We start from the raw sequence: 25,346 nt of genomic DNA on the forward strand, positions 1-25,346 counted from the left end.
TAATGTCCTGGGCTGCATAAAACCCCAGGAATTTCATATTACCCCAGGAGGTAGGGAGGGAAGTTCATAATGAGCAAAATGGAATTTCTTGTCTCAGCAGAAAGGTGCTCAGAATGGGTTAAATTTGATTTAGAGAAATGAAGAAATGCTCATTTCCTGCACATGACCATTTGATTGCAAATTCATGTTTTTCCACATAGGAAAGAGTAGGATTGTGGGTGATGTTGAGTACCTATTTGAGGTTTGAGACCAGGAATTCAAAATGAAGTCATTCCAAAAATAAATAAATAAATAAACAAATAAATAAATAAATAAATAAATAAATAAAATGAAGTCACTCAACCTGTTTGTGTGTTTTTTCTCTGGCAACATTCAGCTGCTCAGGTGCAGGTATGAAACCTCATCTCAGACTATAGTGCTTATTTAGGTAGATTGTGTGGTTTTTCCAGGAAAGTATGTTGGAGGTTGAGGTGGGTGAGGAAATGACTGTAATGATGAATCATGGACTCTAAGCTGGATCAGGAAGGAAGTGAAGAATGGACAAGAATTGGTGGGATTAATGGATTAGAGGTCTCACTCAATGAGGTTGAAGAATTAGAGCAAATGGGGTCCTAGCACACAGAACTTTAAAGGAGAGGAGGTGGCGAATGGAGAGTGAGGTATTATGTTTTCATATTTCAAAGATGGGGCCCTTTTTTGGGTGATTAAAGTGTCGAAGGTGTAAACATGGAAAGAGTAGCTAAGTTGAGAGGGTTGTTAGAGGTGAGAAGGTCAAAGGGCTGAGAGGCCAGGATATTGACTAGAGCATCAACATGGATGTTGAACTCACCCATGGTGTTCAAGCATGGTGCTAGGAGTTGGAAGGGGCAGGGAAAAAGATTGCGTGGGAGGTCAGAAGGTGACAACAATCAAGATGGTCAGGGTGGTATATCTGAATGGAGAGAACTTAACAAATGAGCAGAGATCTTTGCAGGAGGTGTGGGGGGAAACCATTAGGAAGTTTAAAGTCAACTCTAGCAACACTACTATATTTTACTGGCATCCTTCCCATGGCCAATGAACCACACCAAACCAAACCACCAGATATATTTCAACTGGGAATGCTTTATTACAGGTCTTGCCACCAGGAAGCACTGTCAATACTGGAAAGCAGACCTCCAAGCAGTCCCTGGAGGCCAGGAAAGTGTGTCTCAGCCTGAGCACTGAGGACCCCTAGGGCTCTTGTGAGATATTGCAAGGAGCTCAGCCATCCTTCCCCACAGCTGCGCTTACCTGTAGGGAGATTTTAAGCATCAAGTAAATCTTAAAAACAACAACAACAACAAAAACCCCAAACAAATTCCTAAATTCCTTTTACTTCCTTTACTGAACTATTGGAAGGCTTTGGCTATCATTTATTTTTCCAATAAAAGAGATGTAAAAGCACGGCTACTATCATGTAGGGCTTTACATTTTCTCCTGAGTGAAAGGAGTCCTCACAACTGCAGGTTTTGAGGGTTGATGGTAACACCGTACTTAAATTTTTTGTAAGTAGCATGATTTAGTGGGAAGAGTACAGGGCTGGAATTATAATTGAAGCAGCAGCAGCAGCAGCAGCAGCAGCACCAACAATAGTATTTATTATCATTATAATCAACATTTGAGGGTTTACATGCACCAGAAACTGATGTAAACATTGTATATAAATTGATCATTTATTCCTCCTATAATTTTATGAGGTAGGTGCTATCATTAGCCCCATTTGGTAGATGAGTAGGGAGAGATTAAGTCACTGGCCCAAGGCCACACAGCTAATAGGGGCGGTGGGGGTAGTGGGATGGACTTGAATTTCATTGTTCCCCTAACCAGAATAGTCCAGATTATGCAGTAGCAGTAAACGCCTCTGAATCTCAGTAGCTTAACTCAAAAGACGCTACCTGTTTTGTGTAGGTTGGCAGGAGGCCTGGGCTTATTGTGCTAATTTAGGGACCCAGGCTGACATAAGCTTCATTTTGACACATGCTTCCACCATCACAGATGGCCACACAAAGAGAAGAGTATGCTATAGTGTCTGCAACTGAAATGATGTGCTTCTACTTGAAAATGGTATGTGTCATTTCTCATATTTTGCTAGCCAAAGCAAGTCATGTGCCACTCCCAACTTGGAGGGGCAAGGAGATGCACTCTTGCCATGAGCCCAGAAGGAGTCAAACAAGCTGTTTGCTATTAATGATTACCACTACCACTCAGGCCCTGGGCAGGTCATGCCTTTCTTGGCCTCAGTTTCCCTACCCACAAAACGAGCACAATCATTTTGTAAGGATCCCTTGTTATGAGGCTCCCTAATTAAATGGGGGATGTTGCTTATGGTTATGATGAGGCAGAACAGTTGCATCCCATTGAAGCTTCCATTAGCTGACAATCTTTGCCTCACCACAGGCAGCCCTGTAGCCCTGCATATGGAGCTCTCTGCAGAATAGCCTTTATCCAAGGATACATGCCAACCTTTTGGTCATTTACACACCTAATGTCTCAGAGAATATTTTTATTTCCGTCATCAACATGGCCATAGTTGTAGTCCCAGTGTTTGCTTGAAAATTCAGTCTGGAACCACCAGCTGTCCAGTTCATGTTGAAAGCCTGAGACTGCTTTGGCTTGAGAGTGTGAGGGTCTTGGTGAGTGATCCTTCTTCCAGGTTCCCCAAGCTCTATCTTTGAATCAAGTCAGATCACCAGGACTGTTTACTTGGCTTCTCACAATTTCACCCCAGGGACACTCCCCAGGATGTCTGCTCTGAGTCAGGGATGAGCTAAGCTACAGAAACTCCTTTGTTAGCCAAGGATTGTCGGTGCTAAGAGCAGTACAAAAAAACACCCTTAAAAAGTGCATTTCTCAATTCTATACAAACCATGGTGATCACACTGCCAGAGCACTTCATTGGCTCCTTCCCTATGGGTCGTTTTGCTATGCAGCCACTTGTCCTCTTCCTCACTCCCCTGATAGACTAGGTGGTGAACTTCCTGAAAATGGGGACTATCTTTTCATCTGGGTTTCATTGCATATGCAAAAACCTGATACCCAGCAGGTACTCAATAAGTGTTCGCTGCATAAAAATGCTTCTGAAGATTCTTCATGCAAGTTAATATATGATGACTTCCTTGTAGAATTTAGTGTCTATGGATGCGCTATTAGGCTAGTTGAACTTCAGGCCCAGAGATTCTATGAAACCAAAATAAGGTCAAAATCGGGGAGGAGGAGGAGGAGAAGCGCAGAAAAGGAGGACATTTCAAGCGGCGGGAGCACGAGAGGCAGGAAAGACAAGGTAGTATCGGGCACCGGGAAGACATCACTATGCCTGGAAAATTAAAACATAAGGTGAAGGAGGGAGGTTGGAGCCAGATGCCTGTAGGGGTCTAAGGTCAACGACCAGAAAGAAGAAATAACAGGACTTGGATTGGAGACAATGAGAGGAAGGCGTAAAAAAGGCGGTGGTGCATCAAATTCTGCGGCCAAGAGCTCCAAGAAATGAAAAGCAGGATGAGAGGAGGAAATACATTGTGTCCCCAAAGCTTCCTCTTATTTATGGGCGCTCCCGTTTCACAGAAGGTAAGCTGCAAGCACACTACTCGGTTCCTCAGGGCCAAGGGAGTGGAGGAGCCCCGCCTCTCTCCGTCACGTGGCCAGAAGCGCCGTTGGCACGTGACCCATCCCGCTCTAGGCCAATCAGCCTCCGCAGGGGCGGGACGCAGAGTGTGAGGGGCGGCAGCAACACAGACGAGGCCGCTTCTTCTCGCGAGCCTTGCCGCCGTTGCTCCTTAGCCGCCCACGGCCCGGAGTGAAGATCTCGCGAGGCTTGGGCGCTGCGGCGGTAGGAGGAGGACGGAGAAGGACGGAGCCTAGCTGTTGCTGCCTCCCTCGCTCACTCCTTCGCGCACTCGCCCGCCCCCTCCCTCCCTCCCCTCCCTTCCCCGGCCCCGGCTCCGGCCCCGGCCCCGGCCCATTCGCTGTTCGGTCTTCCGCAGGGAGGATGTCGGGCTCGTCGCTGCCCAGCGCCCTGGCCCTCTCTCTGTTGCTGGTCTCCGGCTCCCTCCTCCCAGGGCCAGGCGCCGCTCAGAACGGTAAGTGGGGCGCCGGGGGCGGGCCGGGCGGGGGCTGAGAGACGCCGGCGACCCGAGCAGGCCGTCCCGGGCCCGAGGAGGTGCCGGAGCAAGGGGAAGAGGGCCGGTCGAATCTGAGGGGCTGCGGACCCGAGAGGAGATGCCGGTCTGGAGTTCCAAGAGGCGCGGGTGTGAGAACCGAGGCTCCGGTCCGAGAGGTGGGGGCGTCCGTTAGGAGCCTGAGGTGTTGCAGACTTAGAGGCTCCGCATCTTGGGGCTCGTCGCTCCGAGTCAGGGAGGGGACACCCAGGAAGCCGACGTGAGGAGCTGGAGTAGCGGGGGCGGATGGGGAGGGGGCGCAGCTTTTAAAGAAGGAGGTGGAAAACAGGTATTTGTGGTTAAGGCGACGAGAGTGGTGTCAGGCTGCCCAAGAGAGCGGGGGGTCCCGGTCACTGGGGTCATTTGGGATTCTACCGGAGCCCCGCGAGACCGGCGACATCCTTAAAAAAATAAGGGAGACTTTGGGGGGGGGGGAGGGGAGTCCTGAAGAATACTGAGCAGAGTACTAGAGCCCCAAGGAGGGGCAAAGACTCGGGGAACCTTGGATAAGGAGGTGGAGGGAAGGTAGGTGGAATGCTAAGGTAGTGGGTTGACTGCAGTAAGGGATCTGGAAAGAGAAGCAGCTGGGGCTCTCAACGAGATGGGGGAAGAGGGCTGGGTTTGCTAAGGAGGGTGGAGTGTTGGGCATTCTGGGGTAGTGGTTGGGAGAGCAAAAAGGAGTGTCTAAATAAGGAGAGGAAAAATGAGCAGAGGATGGGGAGAAAGGGTTGAAACTGAGGCAGGGGGAATATTTATTAGAGCAGTAAAGGTGCCTGGGTAGAGAGATGGGGGTGAGGCGAAGGCAGAAAATAAGGGAAGGGAGTAAAATACAGGAAGCCGGGGGTGTAATGTTGGTGTGCAGTGTGGAGGATATATTAGGGATGGGAGGAGCGGAGTTGTGGCGAGTGCTGGAGGACACTGGTTAGGCCTTTGGGAAGGCAGGGACACGTAACTGGAACTGCCCTGGTGGGACTGAATCCGCCTGAAGACCAGGCGATGGAGGAAGTGGGTTTTTAAGATCTAAAAGTTTCGAGGAAGAGCAGACATTATTTCTGAGGAACATACAAGTAGTTCCTGAGATGCGTGCAGGGGATGGTGGAAACAATTCGGTTTTAAGCTGAAGCTCTTCAGAGAAGATGGAGAGAAATCGTGAGGAATCCCCGTGATGGGGGATCTGGACAGAGAATTCTGACTGGTGAGGACATGTGTTGCAATCCAGCTGCTGAATTGATCTTTCACCGGTGAAAAGTACTGTGAACTAGTTTCTGCTCTCGTGGAAACAGCCTTTAAAGTATTTTTATAGGAAAGAATTTATGAGAAGTCAGTACTAGAGAGTGAACTATAAATTACTTTTGCTAATTCCTCAGTGTCTTCATTATGCTAGAACAATTTAAAATTACTCTTGTTAGAATAGTTGAGATGTAATGGTTTTCAATTTTTTTTTTAATGAAAATGAAAAAAAAAATTGGCTCATTTAAAAAAAAAAAGAGCCAGCGGAGTTAAGGATTCTAAGGAGAGTCTGGGCTTAAATGCTGAAGATTACAATGAAAATGCATCAATAAAGGATTGAAAACCCATTATCCGTTAAATGTAAGTGTTGTAACAGATTGCACTAATCAAATCTTATGTATGCTTCACCGCCTTGAATTATCACTGCAGGGGTCAGCGAGGAAATATTCTTCTGTCTCTAGCATTGAATATGTGAAGTCTGTTGGGTAGTTTTCGATTTCCTCCAAAGCATGAGGCCGCTATGGAAGTCTGATTTGTGTCATCAGTTTTTAGTCTGTGTTAACAATGTGCCTTAAAGGAGCCTAATACTAGTTTCACCTTACCTATTTGATGTGTGGAAACAACATGGTTTCATTTGGCACAATAGGTGACAGATTGTTGATCTTAACGTGTTTAATCTCTGTGCTGTGGCTTGGCTTCTTTCAATGATTTATAATACGGTGAAATTGTAGTTTCTTAGCAACTAAAGCAAGGTTTTTGGATAGGCCTACCAAAGACTCAACTGGCTATTCTCAGCAATGTGTTCTAAATACAGCATAGTGCAGCTTTTCCTTGAAATGAGCTTGAATTCAGTCATATGACATGACTGGTGAAGTGGAGCTGAGCTTGTTCCTGACCCAAATGAATGTAAATTTAAAAGAAAAAAATGGCTGTTTTTTTGAGTTTGAGTCCATATAGGTAAGGATGCCATTTTATAGTTTTCTATAACATGTCTTATAAGATTCATGCTTTCAACTGGTAATAGCCCTGCAATAGTCTGACCTCTTGTTATGGAGTTTGTTTTCTTACATAGTGCATCAGAAATGGATACCATGCTCTGTATGATATCAAAATGTTAGATTATTTGTTTAAAATGATGACTTAGGGAAAAAAACACCTGAGTGTTTCTGGATTAAGTATGTGGTAGTTTAGACTGAGTATAAATGTTTTTCAAAAAGTCTCTTTCATTATCCTGAAAATGAAAAATTTGGACCTGCAAGGTCTCTTACTTCTCACCTCTGTGACCCATTACCATAGAGACTCAAGGCTTTCATTCAGGTAGACTTTGTTTCTCATCCAAATATTTAGACTTGGTAGGACCACAGTTTAAATTAAAATCCTTAGTTACGGTGTTGGTTTTTTTGTATGTATCAAGAAAGTTGTAATTCATTTTAAAGGAAGAAACTTGTTTTAAAGGTGGGGAATGGGCTAAATGGGTGATGGGTATTAAGGAGGGCACTTGTAATGAGCACTGGTTGTTATAAGTAAGTGAGGAATCATATATGTTAGCTAACTAGAATTTAAATAAAAACTTGAAAAAAAATTAAATTCCTCAAAAAAAGTAACTTTTTTGATAAGACATTCAAGAACCTTAGACAATTAAAATTGAATGAGCGTAAGCCAAGCGTTATTATATGGTGATCAAGAACAGACTTTGGATCCTGATAGACTTGTGTTTGAGGCCAGCCCTTTTAGCTAAGTGATTCTGAATAAAGTGCTTAATACTTCCAAATATCAGTTTTATCATCTGTAATTTGGAATTTATAATAATGTCAGTCTCCTAGGGAATGATGCAAAGATTAAATGAGGTAATGGCCATAAAGTACTTAGATTTCTACCTGGCATATAGAGAGTGAGTTTTAATAGAGTGAATTTTTACTATATGTAATATATGTTACTGTATGTGCCATATGCTATATTATGTAGTATAACAGTACTATATGTACTAAGTGCTCACTATAGTGTTAGCTGTTACTGTTGTCCTTTAAAAAGTAGCATTATTATTTTTCCTCATGTATATGTTGAACCACTTGTTAGTTAATACTGTTCACTATCTTGAATAAAGCAAAGCAGGCCATTTTGAAGGCCCACAATGGAGAGATTTGCGCTTGAGCTTATATAACTTTAAGTGACCAGCTGCGCTGCCTCTGCAGTTGCAAATTCTAGTGAGGAAGTTTGTATTTCCATTTCATTGTCAGGGAGATTTCATGCCTTTCTCTTTCAGTGAACGAAGTATCTTTTCATATGGGCTAGATAGAATCTAGAAGTTTTTCATAGAATCCCATTGTGAAAAAGAGAAGTTGAATGTAGTGCCTGGCACACGGTAGGAGTGTTGGAGATGTTAACTGATGAAAGAATGTGGAATGGAGTGTAACGGTGTAATTAATATACTCATACTGAAAATATGAAATTGGATAATTAACACTGCTCAGTGGGAGAAAATAAGGAGCCTAATGAATTTTATTGTTATTTTTTTTTTTAACTTTTTAAATGTTTATTTACTTTTGAGAGAGAGAGAGAGACAGAGCATGAACGGGGGAGGGGAAGAGAGACAGGGAGACAGAATCTGAAGCAGGCTCCAGCCTCTGTGCTGTCAGCACAGAGCCCGATGCGGGGCTCAAACTCGCAGACCATGAGATCATGACCTGAGCCGAAGTCAGATGCTCAACTGACTGAGCCACCCCGGCACCCCTTGAATTTTATTATTAATGAGCTAAACTTTAAGAAACTATTTTGCTTGGGTGATACTGGGTAGTTGTGAACATTGTGATTTGTAGCAATGCCAGTATTTGAAATAGATGATTCACAAATCTTTTTCTTTTCTGTCAAGTGCTGTTTGCTTCAATGGTTTGGCAGTTTTCTCTCCAAGTACATTTTTAGACATATATTCACTATTGATTGTGCATCTCTTCTTTGGGTGAACTTAAATGGGCTACAGAAGACAGATGTACCTAGAGCAGCTGTGGCACAAAAGACATGCCAGATATCAAGCAACACATCTTAACATAATTAATCCAAATAAGATTTTAAATGACCAGAAGAAATAGTTTGCTTTGCAATAAAGCATTTCCTGAAGAGATTATAAGCCTCTAGTCTCTTAGGCAACTGACAGAAGGGTCACTGCTGATATCACGGAGCACTGAGGCAAGAGAAATTGGTCCTGGGTCTGGGGTGGAAAGGCCCTGTTACTACGTCAGGATTGGTCCTGTGCTCTTAAGTTTTTGTTTTTCAACGTTACTAGATTCAACTTGGAAAGAGATGCAGATGGGGTTTTTGTGTTGTGAGACTTAACAGAGCTGACCTGCTAATACTCCAAGGTTTAAAACAACAAAAGGAAATAAAAGTCTTTAAATATAAATGTGCTCCATAGTCCAAACATTGGCCAAAAATTAAGATCGAAGATCATTACACTCTTGACTTCGAATTATACAAATTTTCATGAGGAATTAGACTGTTATGTCTTGAAGGAATCCCGTTCTTTTTCTAAATACAATTTTGATATGAAATGTTTTCTCTAGTGGAGCATATTTTTAGACATTAGTAAAAGGCAAAATGTTACTGTATTGTCTTTTTCTTTTTTAAAATAAAAGTTAATTGTTAAACTGGGTCTGCAAAGATGAACAGATGTGGTCAAATAAGTGCTGTGACAATTTGAACACTTTCTCATTTACTTAGTTTGAGCTACTTTTTCAAAGTAAGGTATATGTAAAATCTGATACTTGCTGGATCTATGTAAAGGTTTTTGTTTGCAAGACAATTTGGGAAGGTAACGAGTAGCTAATAATCTATACAAATGTGAAGTATGTAAAAACACAGTGAATGACTATGTTGGATAAAATACAGGAGATGTTCAATAAAACTTTGGGTAAAATTGTGCAAAGAAGTTTTGGAAGAGGTGAATTCTGTGAATTTTCTACATCTGTTCAGTTTGGTTACAGTGAGAGCACAGTCTGGACAGGATCAGACATAGAGAATGACGTTGTAAGAGAAAGGGAAAAGCTGCAGAAGTACAAGGAGAAAAGTAAGATGTAAGACTGAGGAATAAATATTCATTTGAGAAGCATCTGGAAAAATAGAATCTGTCAGAAAGAATAGAGCAGGAACTTCTAAAGTAAACTCACACATCAACAACAACAAAAAATGAAGCGGAACTACTGAGTGGCTCAGTCAGTTGAGCGTCCTGACTTCGTTCGGCTCAGGTCATGATCTCGCTGTCTGTGAGGTCGGGCTCTGTGCTGACAGCTCGGAGCCTGGAGCCTGGTTTGCATTCTGTGTCTCCCTCTCTCTCTGCTCCTCCCCCGCTCATATTCTCTCTCTCTCTCTCTCTCTCTCTCTCTCTCTCTCTCTCTCTCTCTCTAAATTAACATTAAAAAAAATTTTTTTTTTAATGATGCAGGGGCACCTGGGTAGCTCAGTAGGTGGCCTCCTACTTCGCCTCAGGTCATGATTTCATGGTTTACGGGTTTGAGCCTGGCATAGGGCTCTGTGCTGACAGCTCAGAGCCTAGAGCCTGCTACAGATTCTGTGTGTGTGTGTCTCTCTCTCTCTCTGCCCCTCCTCCCTCACGCTCTCTCTCTCCTTCAAAAGTAAACATCAAAAAAAAAATTTTTTTTTAAATGGTGCGAAATCACCTCCTGTGACTTTCAGTGTGCCTCTTTAAATAAAACATTACTGTATTGTTTTACATGAATTGTTAAAACTACCACTGATGATGTGGAGTTTTTTTTTTTTTTTTTTTTTTTTTTTACGTTTTTTATTTCAGAGAGAGACAGTGTGTGAAAGGGGAAGGGGCACTCTGAGAGAGAGGGAAACACAGAATCAGAAGCGGGCTTCAGGCTCTGAGCTGTCAGCACAGAGCCTGACGCAGGGCTTGAACTCACAGATGGTGAGATCATGGCCTGAGCCGAAGTCAGATGCTCAACCTACTGAGCCACCCAGGTGCCCCTGATGACATGGAGTTTAATTTTAAGCACCTTAGACAATGCATTTTTAAACTTGTTTGTGAGATTATATAATATATAATACATGCTTCTCACTGAGTTTAAAGTGACATTGCAGCAATCTTACGAAAAAACATTATTTCTAGGTAAAACATTATCTGTTTTTCAAGAATTTATTCAGTTTAGGAGGAGTCCAGATTTGTACCTATTTAATTCTAATTTACTGTGTTACCTAAAACTGAAAGTAGTTCTAACTTTTGTCTGTTTTTATGTACACACAAAGATACATTTGTTAATCAAACCTAATTAACTTGAGGTTAATTTTACCTAATTGCTCATAACTTTTTTTTGTTTTCATTGCTCATAACTTTTAATTGGTCTATCTGTGTAGAAATGGGGTTTAAAGAATTTCTTAAGTATTTGCATACAGTAAATTAGTGGGAGACATATTTGATGTTCCTCACCCACTTGTTGGTTTTTTTTGTTTCTTATTTTTGTTATGTTTCGGATTTTAAAAACCCAGTCCTATCTTTTCATTAAAACAGATTGTGGTCAGCTTTGATGGAAATAATCTTGTGTTAAGTTACTTATACTAAAAAGTTGTGAATGGTATTTTGCATCTCTGAAAACAATTACGGAATGTTTTAAGACTGGCTTTCTTTCCAGATAATCTTAATTACTAGAAGCTTATGGTGTGTTTTATGGTATTTTCCAGAAGTATATCAGTTTAGATATGCTTTGCTTCTTTCTGTTTTAGCTTGGTTTATATTGTTGTTACACCCAAGTATCACTTCAAAGTGACTAGACAGTGAAATATAAATGAGACAATGTGAAATCACTCTGAAAGTGTCAGGGTTCTATATATTATGTAAGATTCTATTATCAGAAAACATTAAGTTCCAAAATGTACCAGTAGTTTAAATCATATTCAAATGTATACTCACATTCTAAAAGTGATTAAATATAAAATACTGTACAAGACAAAAGGTCAAGTCCTTTTCTGGTAGAATATTAACAAGGCGAAATGTTCCTTATGCAGTATGATACAGTAAAAAGAGTGTACTTGTGTAGATAAATTGTTAGGACATTGATTCTTCTTTTCTTCCTGATACAGCATTTGAAAACCACTTTGACTAGATGATGTCTAAATTCCCTTCCAGTTCTAAAATTACACAGTTCTATTGACCTTATAACTTAGAGGCCCGAGGGAGAGAATACTTTATTTTAATAAGTTTTTAGAAACTTACTTTTTGGAAATAAGAAAAATTGACTTTGAGGCATATGCTGCTTTGAAATCCCAACTGCCTGTAAACCTACTTCAGACAATGTTTGTAGTTTTTGTTTCAAGGAAGGCAGAATGGTGTAATAGAGATCTTATATTAAACTCACTGGGAAAATTGCCAGTGTGAGTTAAACATTTTAAGAAATGAAAATCACTGCCAGGTAGGTAGATATTTTGTGTTCTTTCTGTTGGTTGAAAAGTAGTTGACTGGGGCGCCAGGGTGGCTCAGTAGGTTAAGCATCAGACTTAGGCTCAGGTCGTGATCTCGCTGTCCATGGGTTCAAGCCCCGCGTCAGGCTCTGTGCTGACAGCTCAGAGTCTGGAGCCTGCTTTGGATTCTATGTCTCCCTCTCTTTCACCCCCTGTCCTCCAACCTCCTAACCGCCCCCCCCCCCCCAAACTCATGCTCTGTTTCTCTCTCAAAAAATAAACTTAAAAAAAAAAAAATAGTTGGCTATTGTGGAGGCCATGAAGAGAAAATGAGGCACACTAAATAATTGTGTTCTCCTTTGAGCAGGTTTGTTTTCTATTTATGACTTCATTTCTCCTGTCTCTTAGTATTTTTTTTTTTTTTTTTTTTTTTTTTTAAGATCTCTAACCCTTTCCATTATAGTTGAACAAGACAATCGAACTATTCTTGGAATTAAATCTGAGGAAGTTCCTAGATAGATAGTCCTTAGAAACAGTGTGTTGAAGAGTCTCAAATTTTTTTAATGTTTATTTATTTTTGAGAGAGAGAGGGGGGCAGAGCGTGAGCAGGGGAGGGGCAGAGAGAGAGGGAGACAGAATCTGAAGCAGGCTCCAGGCTCTGAGCTGTCAGCACAGAGCCCGACGTGGGGCTCAGACTCACAGACCATGAGTTCATGACCTGAGCCGAAGTCAGACGCTTAGCCGACTGAGCCACCCAGGCACCCCTCAAAAGTCTCAATTTATATGTTTATTCATTATACCTCTTTGTATTTGTTAGGTATGTCCATTTCCTTGCTTTTTAAAAAATGTTTTTGTTAGAATTTCAAACATAGCGAGTAATGTAATAATCTCCCATATACTTATCTAGTTTCAAGTGTTATCAACTACATCCTTGCTGCTTATTAATTTTAAAATAACCTGATAATTAACATTACAAATTAAATTTTCTAGTTGCTGAAATACACTTAGTAGACATTAGCTTGTATTATTAGTAAAATAGAAACAATTTGGTTCACATTATGTTGAAATGATTCTAAAAATATAAAAGCTCTTTAGAAAAAGACTTTCACACTTTAGTCTGTGACCCAGATGGAGAAATAGATTTTATTTGTGACTAAGTAGATGCATAAATATGTAACATTTTGTACAGCAGTGTCTGCACTCTGCAATGTATATGAAGAAAACTATTGTGACCTGGCTGGATCCGTAGTTCATTAATGGATGGTGAGACTCCTGTTTGAAAAACAGCCTTTTCTAGTATGGAGTAGTATTGGGTTGTTTTGTTTTTATTTGTTATATGCCATGTTAGTCTGGAACAATCTGATGATTTTTATAAACATAGTAAAGATTTTCACAACGTATCTGTCAGTAGTATCAACATGTACTGTTACTGGTCACTATTAAAGAGGAAAATACAGCATTGTTGAATTAATACATTAGCCATTACTTGTATAATATTGGTTTTTGTTTTCCCTATTTGGATTTGGGACATAGAGGAAGCTACAGTAATTTGAATATCATAAGCAAAACATAAGTTTTGTAGTATGTTTAGTTGTCCTTTTAAATTAGAACTTACGTTCCTTATTCTGTAACCCCTGCCTTCGAATTATTGGTTGAGTAGAGGGCTGGTAGCTCTACCTGTTTAATTTACTCAGAGCTAAATGCTTACTCTGATGCTGTTGTCTGAGGCACTTTGCTGGTGAGTCCAGAATGACTTGAGCACTGGCCAGAGGAAGGGAGGGAAAAAGAAAGAAGCATCACAGAAGAATCATTAGCCTTTCATGTTTAAGATCCTAGAGTGGCACGTTTGTTTTCTTATTTTTAGACATTGCTTAGAGGAAAAAAAGGCAACAATATGTCCTTTGTTGTGTTTTGGCAACTATTGGAATACTCTCTTTTTCCCTCCCTTCCTCCCTTCCTTCCAAAGACCTTATTTTTAAAGTAATCTCTATACCCAACTTGGGGCTTGAACTCACAACCCTGAGATCAAGAATCATAGGCTCTACTGATGGAGCCAGAGGCACCACTGAAATACTTCTCAGTCCATAGATTGAAGGAATATGTTACATTTAATTTAGGATTTTTCATTTTTAATTTAAGTTTAGCAGGTTGGAAACCATTGTGGAACAACTGGGAAAAAATGGCATAGTAGCTTCAGCATTGAAATTGTATTTGTTAATGTTGAACATCAAATCATTCACCAAGGAAGATGAAATAAATGGTCTTAATGCAAACCAGGAAACTGCTACCTGGAAAAAAGCAGCTATAAAGAGGTTTCAGATAACTTGCTGGGAGCTGTCATTGAATTACCCTTAGACAAGTAACCTAGTGATCACATATCAAAATTATGGAACTACTAACAGTATTACTGTTTTCTTACTAGGATAGAACTTCAAATAATTATGAACACTTTCCACATTTAAGGTGAAATGCAAATAATTCTACATTTTTTTTATAAAATTTTTTTTAACGTTTATTTATTTTTGAGACAGAGAGAGACAGAGCATGAACGGGGGAGGGTCAGAGAGAGGGAGACACAGAATCTGAAACAGGCTCCAGGCTCTGAGCTGTCAGCACAGAGCCTGACGCGGGGCTCGAACTCACGGACCGTGAGATCATGACCTGAGCCGAAATTGGCCGCTTAACCGACTGAGCCACCCAGGCGCCCCCAAATAATTCTACATTGATGGTAGCTTAAGACTTAGGGAAAAATCCTGAGGGATCTAAATTTAGGAAAAGGGAGCACTAGGGGGGATATGATTATCTATTAATACCTTCAAGGTAGCGGTGTAAATGAAGTAAGGGAATTAGGCAGTCTCCAAAGATGGATGGGCTGTATGAAAGAGCGGTGGCCTAGAGCACAAGGAAGAAAAGTATAGGTTTAGTATTAAGATTTTAATGAAACTTGCAGAAGAATAGTTATTTGCACTTACTCATTGTCAGAGCCATTATAAGTAGGACAAAGAGCTGATTGGGAGGGACCTCATAAAACAAAAGGGAGGATCTCTTTCTGTTATATCTAGTACTTGCTTAGGAGCTCAATAATAGAAGAAAAAACCTTTATGGAAATGAATATAAAATGAAATGGGATGTCCAGAAGTTTCTAAGGGTCAGAATTAGTTTGTTTCCAACACTAAAGTTCTGTGATTATGAATTCAAGAAAAATGGTAGACTAATTTTGAAATCCACTAAAGTAGCTTTTTTTTTTTTTTTAAGGTAACTTTTTAATACATTAAAAAAAATCTTTCAGGGAGAGGGAGAGAGAGAAAGAATCCCAAGCAGGCTCCACGCTCAGCTCAGAGCCCAGCGAAGGCTCAATCCCATGACCCTGGGACTGTCCTAAGCCAAAATCAAGAGTCAGCAGCGATCAAAAAGACTGAAATCTTGCCATTTGCGACAATGTGCATGGAACTAGAGTGTATCATGCTAAATGAAAAAAGTCAGAGAAAGAAAAAAACATTTCACTCATGTGGAATTTAAGAAAACAGATGAACACAGGTGAACGGAAGTAAAAATAAGATAAAAACAGGCAGACAAACCATTAGAGATTCTTAAATACAGAGAACAAAGTGTGGGTTGCTGGTGGGGTGTTTGTTGGGTAGGGGGATGGGCTAAAGGGGCTTGGGGCATTCAGGAGGGCACTTGTTGGGATGAGCACTGGATGTTATATGGAAGTGATGAATCACTAAATTCTTTTCCTGAAATCATTATTACACTATATGTTAACTAACTTGGATTTAAATTTTAAAAAAAGGAGAAAAGGAGGAAAAGGGGAAAAAAATCAAGAGTCAGATGCTCGATCGACTAAGCCTCCCAGGTACCCCTAAAGTACCTTTTAGGATCTACCTGTAACGCTGAAAATGGGATTCTCTTTATTATAACCTTCATAAACAGCTTTTTTTGTTTAGTTATCAAAAACCTATACAATGAAACTTTTCCAGTTTGTTTTACACTTGGAAGCATAAGCTTCAGAAGAGTTCATTCACTAGACTGCATGGAACCTAGTAAAAGTTTAACCTTTGGCTCTTAGAAATTAGGCTTTGTCTTTTATATGGTAAATGTCAGCTATTAAGAAAGACTTATCAACAGAAAAGAGCACTTACAGACTCTCATTAAGACTTCGTTGGTCAAAGTTCTGCATAGAAGCCTTCCCTTGTTCTTTGAGTGGGAGCTGGTGCTGTAATACTTTGGTAGAGGTGGGAGCTCACTTTAATTAGTTCAGAGTGTAGGGTTGCCAGATAAAATGCAAGATGTCAGTTATATTTGAATTTCAGATAAACAATGAGAAATTTTTATTTGTTATTTTATTTGTTAAACAGTAGAAGAATGTCTTTTTCCACCCCCATTTTGGTTTTCCATTTAGAACTTAAGTGACAAAGAGTCTTGTAATTTGGTGAGTTTGAAATCTTTTTTTTTTTTTTTAAGTTTATTTATTTTGAAAGAGAGAAAGAGCACGCAGGGGAGGAGCAGAGAGGGAGAGAGAATCCCAAGCAGGGGATTTGATGTGGGGCTCAAACTCATGAACTGTGAGACTGTAAGCTGAGCAGCAACCAAGAGAGTTGTATGCTTAACCTACTGAGCCACCCAGGGGCCCCCAAAACAAATCTTTTTAAAGTAGATTTAATGTGACCCAAGTTGTTTTATATTGCAAATTGTGTATGAGAAGATAGTTTAGGGTAGGTTTTTTTTTTTTTTTTTTTTGTTCCATCACATTTCTATATATGTTCTTCAGTTCTGTTATATTTGATAGAATATGTTTTTTATTGTCTAAAAATTGAAGCTATTTTCAGGAAGGATGTGAGCAGAAGGTCTCAAGTTAGATTTTTTTTTTAGCAATTCCTCTCTTCTTACCTAAAAATATTTTAAAATTTGGGGCACTATTGCCTGAGGGTATATGACAAAGATGATTCTGAGGTTATTAGTTCAAAGATTGTCCTTCAGATTTTTGCTCAGGGGCTTGGAATGTATTTGCGTTATTGGTGTGGAAGAAGAGTATAAATGAAGATATGACACACCCTTTTCCTCCTAGTGGGCTCAGAATAATTTTCACTTGCTGAATTATAGCCACCTGATGTAAAGAGTCAGAAAGTAGGTGTTAGCTCTGCAGTCTAGGGATATGATTTCTTTACAGTTAAATTTTATTTTATTTATCTATTTTTAAAAAAATGTTTATTTTTGAGAGAGAGAGTGAGTGAGCGAGAGTGCACAAATGGGGGAGGAGCAGAGAGCAGAGAGAGAGAGAGAGAGAGAGAGAGAGATACATAGAATCCGAAGCAGCCTCCAGGCTCTAAGCTGTTGGCACAGAGCCTGACACAGGGGTCAAACCCATGAACCGTGAGATCATGACCTGAGTTGAAGTCGGATGCCTTAACTGACTGAGCCACCCAGGCACCCCTACAGTTAAATTTTAATACTAAGAAAAATCATGGTTTTGTGAACTTTAATTATAAGGTGTTTGACCAGAGGTGTGTCACTATGTATTAATAGTTCGGTATAAGAGATTTTACTTTCTGTCCTTTTGATGTGGGCTGGGGTGAGGTGGCTATAAAAATAACAAGAATTGAACAATGTAAGAGGTTCCAGGGTGAATGATATAAAGTAGCATAAAACATAATCATAATTATACTTATGCATTTATTTGAAATCTATTTAATGCAGTCTTAAGAAGTGTTAAAAATAATTCATGGTTTTTATGACAATAGAAAATTAATATAGTTTAAATTTGATGCCTAAATTCAGTTGGAGACCATATTACAGGATAAACTGATAGATTCTTTCCTCCCTGTGAATGTAAAATGTAAATAAAAACTATGTTTAAAATGTTATTTTTTAAAAAAAAAATTTTTTTAATGTTTTTTATTTATTTTTGGGACAGAGAGAGACAGAGCATGAACGGGGGAGGGGCAGAGAGAGAGGGAGACGCAGAATCGGAAACAGGCTCCAGGCTCCGAGCCATCAGCCCAGAGCCTGACGCGGGGCTCGAACTCACGGAGCGCGAGATCATGACCTGGCTGAAGTCGGACGCTTAACCGACTGCGCCACCCAGGCGCCCCTAAAATGTTATTTTTGTGGGACATTGTGGTTAAGTAGAAAAAGCACTGCACTTGGCAGTAGACTTGAATTCCTGTTTGCATTTTAGTTGCTATGGTTTCTATTTTTTAAGTTGGTATAATACTTAATCTATAGGATTTTCATTAGATTAAATGATGTGCAGGAAACTGCTTTATAGACTGCTATATTGTAAAGTGGCATGCATGTGTAGTATTCAGTTATATAGGACCTTGTCCTTTATAAGAGTATTTACCCTTATAGGTTAACTGCAACCCTGGTGGTTCATAGGAAATTGAAGAGGAAAATAAAGTACTAATGAGAAGGGCAAGATTAATTCAAGGTTGGTTTTTCTGACAAATGATGACTATATTTTAGAATATGCATTTTATTTTATTTGAATGTGCATTTTATTTGTTTGTTTCTTATTTATTAGAGAGAGAGCATGTGCACTTGTGAACAGGGGAGGGGCAGAGGGAGAGAGAAAATCCCAAGCAGGCTCCACGATGTAGGGCTTGATCCCACCACCCTGGGATCATGACCTAAGCTGAAATCAAGAGTCGGACACTCAACTGACTGAGCTACCCAGGTGCCCCTAGAATGTGCATTTTAGTTGGTTGTCAGCAGACTAGCCTTTTGACTGAATCATCCTCCCTCTGCTAGGGAAGCCTGATACTAAAATTTTATAGTCTTTGAAGTGTGCTTCCCTGTACTGCTGTCATCTCATGTTAAATCTGGTTACAGGGACACCCTGTTATGCCTCATCCCTATTCATTCCTTCCCCTAGATAGATGACAGAAAGTAAAGTATATTTTGTGTCCTCATTTTTAACACATTTTCCTAACTCTCCTTTGCTATCCTCCATGAACTTCATAGATGTTTTAAGCTTCCTACACATCAAGAAAAAAAATATGTAATTCCATAAATGTAATGTAAAGGAGAATATAACTTAAAATACTTATTTCAGTCTGAATGTTCAGGCATGGCTGCATAGGAAGGCAGTGAGGTAGCCTGCCATTTATATTCTTATGTAGAAAAACCAAGAATGTGATAGCTCCAAACGCAGGCTGATATAGTCCTGCTTTGTAAAGGTGATTCAGATACCACAGGTGGCATTGCTATTGACAGTGTCATTTTCTGAGAAAGTGAACAAGTTTTGGTGAAGTTTCAAATGAAACAAAGTCCAGTTTATCCTCACTTTATGTAGTAATTGCATTCCTGGAAAATTGAATGATGATTAAAGTCATGTAAATATTTGTTTATTGTTTTTTACTTTGTGTTATATTTAAAACAGAGTTTCTAGACTCAGAGCAAGGTTTTCATCTTGAATGTCATTTGAAAGTTGTGTAGGGAGAGGGGGACAACTCTTTGTTGTGCAAGACATTCCTACTTTGTGGGATATTGAGGATCCCTGGACTTGGCCTACTAGAGGCTAGTAGTACCATCTCAATCATGTATCAATCAAAAATACACCCACAGATTTCCAAAATGCTCCATAAAAGGCAGAGCAATCTCTGTTGAAAATATCTCCATGATTCCCTCCACTTGTAAATATCCTCTGCTAGAGGATTATAGTACCTAGTCCCCAGGACAACCATTGGTCAAAGCCACACTATTCTAGGAATGGAAAGGCAAGGAGAGCAGCTGTTCACTTGTTTTTATTCATTTTGTTAACATGCATTAAATTTTTTTTTAATGTTTATTCATTTTTGAGAGAGAGACACAGTGCAAGTAGGGGAGGGGCCGAGAGAGAAGGCGACACAGAATCCAAAGCAGGCTGGAGGCTCTGAGCCGTCAGCACAGAAACCGAGCAGGGCTCCAACTCATAAACCATGAGATCATGACCTGAGCCAAAGTCTGATGCTTAACCAACTAAGTCACCCCAGGCGCCCCTCTTTTTGTTAATATGCATGAAAGCAGGGGTTGCAAATTCAGTTATTGCAGGAGCGAGGCAAGTACTGCTTGCTAAACTGCAATACATGCTTGGACTGAAAACACTGCAAGTTGGACCTCTAAAAATACTGTACTGGTCAAATAAAACTGTCGCTGGACCCCGTTTTGCATGCCCTTTACCAAAGGATTATATTAGGAGTTTTGAAGCCTGAGACATTGGATTGGAGTCCTGATTTTTGGCAGTTCTCTTAATCCCCGTTTCCTTATCTGTTAACTAGGAATAACAGACACCTCATATACACAGTGGTGGTTGGGATGAGATTGCATATGTAATCACTTAGCATGATACTTGACACAAGATATGTGCTGAATAACCTTTTCTGTCACTAATACCCTTTCAGTTATCTTGGTTTACTTTTTAATCTCAAAGCTAGCTGTGTTTTATAGTGAAATGATTATGAAATTTGAAATCTCTAATATGGGGATATTAGTCCCTTATTTTTAATAAAAACAAGGAAGTAATTAAAATGAAAGTTTTCGGCTAACACACAACCTATCAACCATTTAAGGTATTTGGAGCTTGATGCTTATAACACTAAACATTGCTAATTCCAAACTATTCCGGTAGATCAGTGTCTTTTGGTTAGCTTTCAATTTTAGCTTAGCAATTATGTTTATTTAGCAGTGCTATTTAATTTTGAAGTAACGATATTGCTAATACTACAACACTTTATTGCACCTTCAAAATTAGATTATGCCATAGTAGTGACATATTTTTATAGTTGTTGCTTGAGTGAGAAATTTAGCAACATAATTTTCACTAGGAAACTCACATGTATGACTTTCTTCCAGTTGTGCATTGAATGCTTTAAAGGTTCCACATTTTCTTTGTTCTTGTAAAATGCTTTAAAAGCATGTAGATCTTGCTGTACATCTTGTTTTCATACTTTAGCAGCATGAAGTTTTTTTTCTTTTTAACTTTAGGCATTAAGACATACCTCAATGATTAAGGCAATACAAGAAATGTGTGCTTTATTCCTTTATTCCCATCCTCAGAATTCTGTTGTTCATCTTTGTTTTCCTCCACAATATGATTTAGAGTCATTTTTAAGAGCTCTGTGCTTTATATATATGTGTATATATATATATATATATGTATGTATATGTATGTATATATATGTATATACACATGTGTGTGTATGTATATACATATATGTGTGTATATACATATATGTGTAAGACCAAGAAATATATATAAAATATATAGTATACATACAGTATACATATAATTTTTTAAAGTCCTTTTTTTTTCTTATTTGGAATGAAAAAGGCCCTCTCAGTGGGCCAATTTCAGGTATCAAGAATTCAGTCATCATCAATGTAATTCCCTTCAGTGACAATGAGTAACAACAGATGTTGCTTTTTTTCCTATTTTTTTTTTTTTTCTATCTTAATTTTAGTTCTTACCCATACCTATCTGGTCTTGCCCATTCTGGTATCTTCCATTGTTTCTAGGCAAACTTTTGGCACTTTTAAATTCTTTGTTCTGTTTTATTTGAATATCTTTGAGGCAGAGGGGTGGCAAATTCAATTGTACTTGTCATATGCAAAGTTTAGTTTAATTGACTCATGTTTTTGAGCCGGAGTGTTTGCATATTGTGACTTCTGGGTATTTTTGCTTTTCCTAACAGCTGTTTAATGATTTTCTTTATGTGATGGAGATTTTTCTAACATGCTCTTAAAATCTTTTAATTCCCACAGGGTTATAATGTCCATATTTTCCAGAAACTGCTCAGCTAGTCTTCGAGGACTAGCACAAAGGAAGTTAATTCCTTATAGAAGTGAGGACATAAAGAGAGAAAGAATTCCAGGCAGGTGGCTAGTAATGAATATTGATTATGAACTATGAGGTGCTTACTGTGGGCTGGCAAATTTTAGTGCTTCCCTGCAAAGCTACCACTTACTGTGAAGTGCACATGAAACATTCTGAAATGTCTGCCTATAGAGCATATAATTTGCTATCCTTTGGCAGGCAGACATTAAAATTCAATTATGGGATGGGGGTGGTGCTAGGGGTAATCAGATTTTACAGCTGTAGGACGAAAGGGCAAACTTTGATGTTCACTAAAGAAAAAAAAACACTAGAGTGTATGGAGTAGTAATTCTTACTTTAGAGACAACACTAAACTATAGTGAAAATTGAGAAATTACCAGTAGAAGTATGAGATGGCTAGCATTTGTATTTATTTCAGTAACAGGTATGTATATTTTAGCAGCTTTAAAGTCAGAATGGGAAAGAAACAATGGGAATGTGTTTTCAGTAGCGTCTTAGAGTATCACTTTACCATTCTGCAACAGTATCCATTTGTCACTGAAACAGCTCAAGAATTGTATCAAGTCTTAAACTCTCAAAATACACCACTGGAAAAACTTAACAGGCCCCATAGTAACTAGGAGAGCCTGAGGTAACCAGATACATAAAACTTGTCAGCTATCTCTACCTAAAATATAATGAAGTTTTCATTGGGTTGAATTTTCAAAGAATGGATATAATTTACTACAGGAGGGAATATTAGCAGACAGGGAGGATAAACCTTCCTGCCTTGGATACTAGTTAACCATTTTGATGTGGAGTTACTTCATTTAAGTTTTTGAAAAAAGGGGATAGTTACTGGATTAAAAAATTATGAAAGGACTTGCTTACATGGTAGTTTCAAATAATACCCAGGTGTATAAGGTAAAATATTAAAGTTCCTCCTTTTATGCCTTAATTCCCACTCTCCAGGAACAAGCACTGTTAGTAGTCTGTTGGGTATCCTTACAAAGTTTGTTCTATGTAAACATAATTTATAGACTGTAAAGCTCTAGTAGTATTAATTATGATATAATTTATCTTGGTATTTATAGCCTTCCTTTATTGACTATGGTAATTGGAATGATAGATATTTTTATTTATTAAGTGTATGGAGCCTTTAGAATACATCTGTTGTTACTCATTGTCACTGAAGGGAATTACATTGATGATGACTGAATTCTTGATACCTGAAACTGGCCCACTGAGAGGGCCTTTTTCATTTCAAATAGGGAAAAAAGCTTTATTAAATGGAAAAGAACAATATATTATTGTATTTTTATCTTGGGGCATGTTTTTTTTTTTTTTTTTTTGGCTGAAATCTTGAATGTTCACACATTTAATATCTTAGCCATGTGGCTGATTCCTGGGACAACTCTGCTAGTTTCTAGTGAAAGCGTTCTGGATACAATTTTGCTGTCCTTTTCAAGAGAAGTGGCAATATTTTGCTGGTGTTTGGGAGACTAGGTAAGTAATATAACCTCATTGTGGTGGTGGAGGGGTACTACTTAATCTTGGAGGTATGAGATACTGAAGACCTGAAACAAGATGATTAGAGTACAAATAAATAATTATGAAAGGAGAGAACAGATTTGAATTGTTGCCTGAATTTTGGGATTTCCTGAGGAATCAAGGAGGGAGCAGATTGTAGTGGATAAAATATTAGTGAATAGGATTCAGAAGATTTGGATTCTAGTAAGGGTGCTGCACTTGAATTAGAGCCTCTTTGGACCATGGTATATGTTAAGTTGTAGATTGGGGCAAGAATTAGATTTAAGTTTTCAACTTTTTAAAAATGTTTGTTTGTTTTGTGAGAGAAGGAGAGAGCCTGTGCATGAGATGAGGAGGGGCAGAGAGAGAGAGAGAGAGAGAGAGAGAGAGGGAGAGGGAGAGGGAGAGGGAGAGGGAGAGAGAATCCCAAGCAGGCTCTGCTCTGTCAGCAGGGAGCCTGACACGGGACTCAATCTCACGAATCGCAAGATCATGACCTGAGCTGAAATCAAGAGTCAGATGCTCAACTGACTGAGCCACCCAGGTGCCCCTAAGTTTTCAACTTTTAGCAGCTGAAAAAAAAAATTTTTTTTTTCATTTAAAAATCAAGTAGAATCCCAAGTAGAGTTGTTTAGGGGGAGAGGGAGATTCCTAATTGTTCCCCAGAATCCTTAGGGTTGGAGGAGCAGAATTTTAAAATTGATGAAATGGGTGACCTCTTTGTGGACCTACTACTGAAGTTTTTGCACAAGGATGTATCTTACCTTTAGTTCGTGATCTACTTGCTCAGTCTTATAGCTGCCTGGGCGAGGTCCTGTAGATACTTGGCAAAGTCAGTGATTAAAGTATTTATACTAATAGATTTGTCTGTGGTTGACATAAGACCAAAGGAAATGATGATCTCTTTAAGGCAGGATCTATAAAATAGCACAAAGATAGTCATCCTGTGCAAAATGTTAAAATAATTGTTAAAATAATTTTTATTGCAAGATTTGTCAGACTTTTTGTGAGAAAGACCTGCTTGTCATATGCATTGAGTTTTGAAATCCAAGAATATGCACAAGATAGAAGAGTGCAGAGCCACGCTGTTAAGTCCCTGCCTGGAAAAGGATTCAAAGTGCCGTTCGTTTTCATCCCTCCGTGGGAGGAAAATCTTCAGGGTATGTGTGGTTTTAGAACCACCTTGGCAATCTGCCAATAAGAACTAGAAATCTACCACTAAGTACCAGTTTACTAGCTAGGAACACGAGCTTAAAACAATATGTCACAGTTGGGAATGCCAAAGACCTTTTAAATTCATAGGCACACGTAGAATTTTTGTATAGGTAACTTAGGTAATTGGGGATAGATGTATACTGAAAAAGGCCTGAACTGGTAATAGTGGTGAAAAAGAAGTAGAACACACTGTGCAATAGTCATTCTGAGATAAAATGTTTTTGGTTCACATAATGCATATAGGATATTATTTAGTCTGGTTGTCTGTAATAAAGTCTTGCTGTCAGTGAGGCAGAACAGTGTAGTGTTTTGAACTCCGGAATCATAACTGCTAGCATCTGCATCCTGCCTCTGCCTATCTGTAGAATGGCAATAACAACCTCAAGGAATAGGCCGTATTTTAATGTAATGAGATTGTATAATATACACTTCACTATGCTTGACATATATAAGTGATCAGTAAAGGTTAGGTGCTGTTATAATAAATTTGTTTTCAGAGACATTCAGTTAACTGTTACTGTCTTTTTAGAATTTTTTTAAATTATTATTTTTTAATTTTTTTTAACGTTTATTTATTTTTGAGACAGAGAGAGACAGAGCATGAATGGGGGAAGGTTAAAGAGAGAGGGAGACACAGAAGCTGAAACAGGCTCCAGGCTCTGAGCTGTCAGCACAGAGCCTGACGTGGGGCTTGAACTCATGGACTGTGAGATCATGACCTGAGCCAAAGTCGGACGCTCAACCGACTGAGCCACCCAGGCGCCCCTAATTATTATTTTTTTAAATTATTTTTAATGTTTATTTTTGAGAGAGAGAGAGACAGAGCACGAGTAGGAGAGGGCAGAGAGAGAGAGGGAAACACAGAATCCGAAGCAGGCTCCAGGCTCTGAGCGGGCAGCACAGAGCCTGATGCGGGGCTTGAACCCATGGACCATGAGATCATGACCTAAGCCACCCAGATGCCCTTAGAATTTTTTTTTTTTTTTTTTAAA

At 39.3% G+C, this 25,346-nt stretch overlaps 1 protein-coding gene across 6 annotated transcripts in view; it reads left to right on the forward strand.

Moving 5' to 3' along the window:
- The first annotated feature begins 3,718 nt into the window (after window positions 1-3,718).
- Window positions 3,719-25,346, forward strand: part of NPTN (neuroplastin) — a 73,831-nt gene continuing 52,203 nt past the window's right edge. For 3 of the 6 annotated variants that reach the window (XR_009263972.1, XR_009263974.1, XM_058737106.1), the window contains exon 1: window positions 3,852-4,097. Coding sequence is in view for 1 of the 6 variants with exons in the window: in XM_058737106.1 (XP_058593089.1) it covers window positions 4,007-4,097 (91 nt within the window). In the remaining 5 variants the exon portion in view is untranslated. The other 3 variants (XR_009263973.1, XR_009263970.1, XR_009263971.1) reach the window with 3 other exon arrangements.

This window comes from Neofelis nebulosa, chromosome 7 (genome assembly GCF_028018385.1).
Source record: "Neofelis nebulosa isolate mNeoNeb1 chromosome 7, mNeoNeb1.pri, whole genome shotgun sequence".
NCBI lineage: Eukaryota > Metazoa > Chordata > Mammalia > Carnivora > Felidae > Neofelis > Neofelis nebulosa.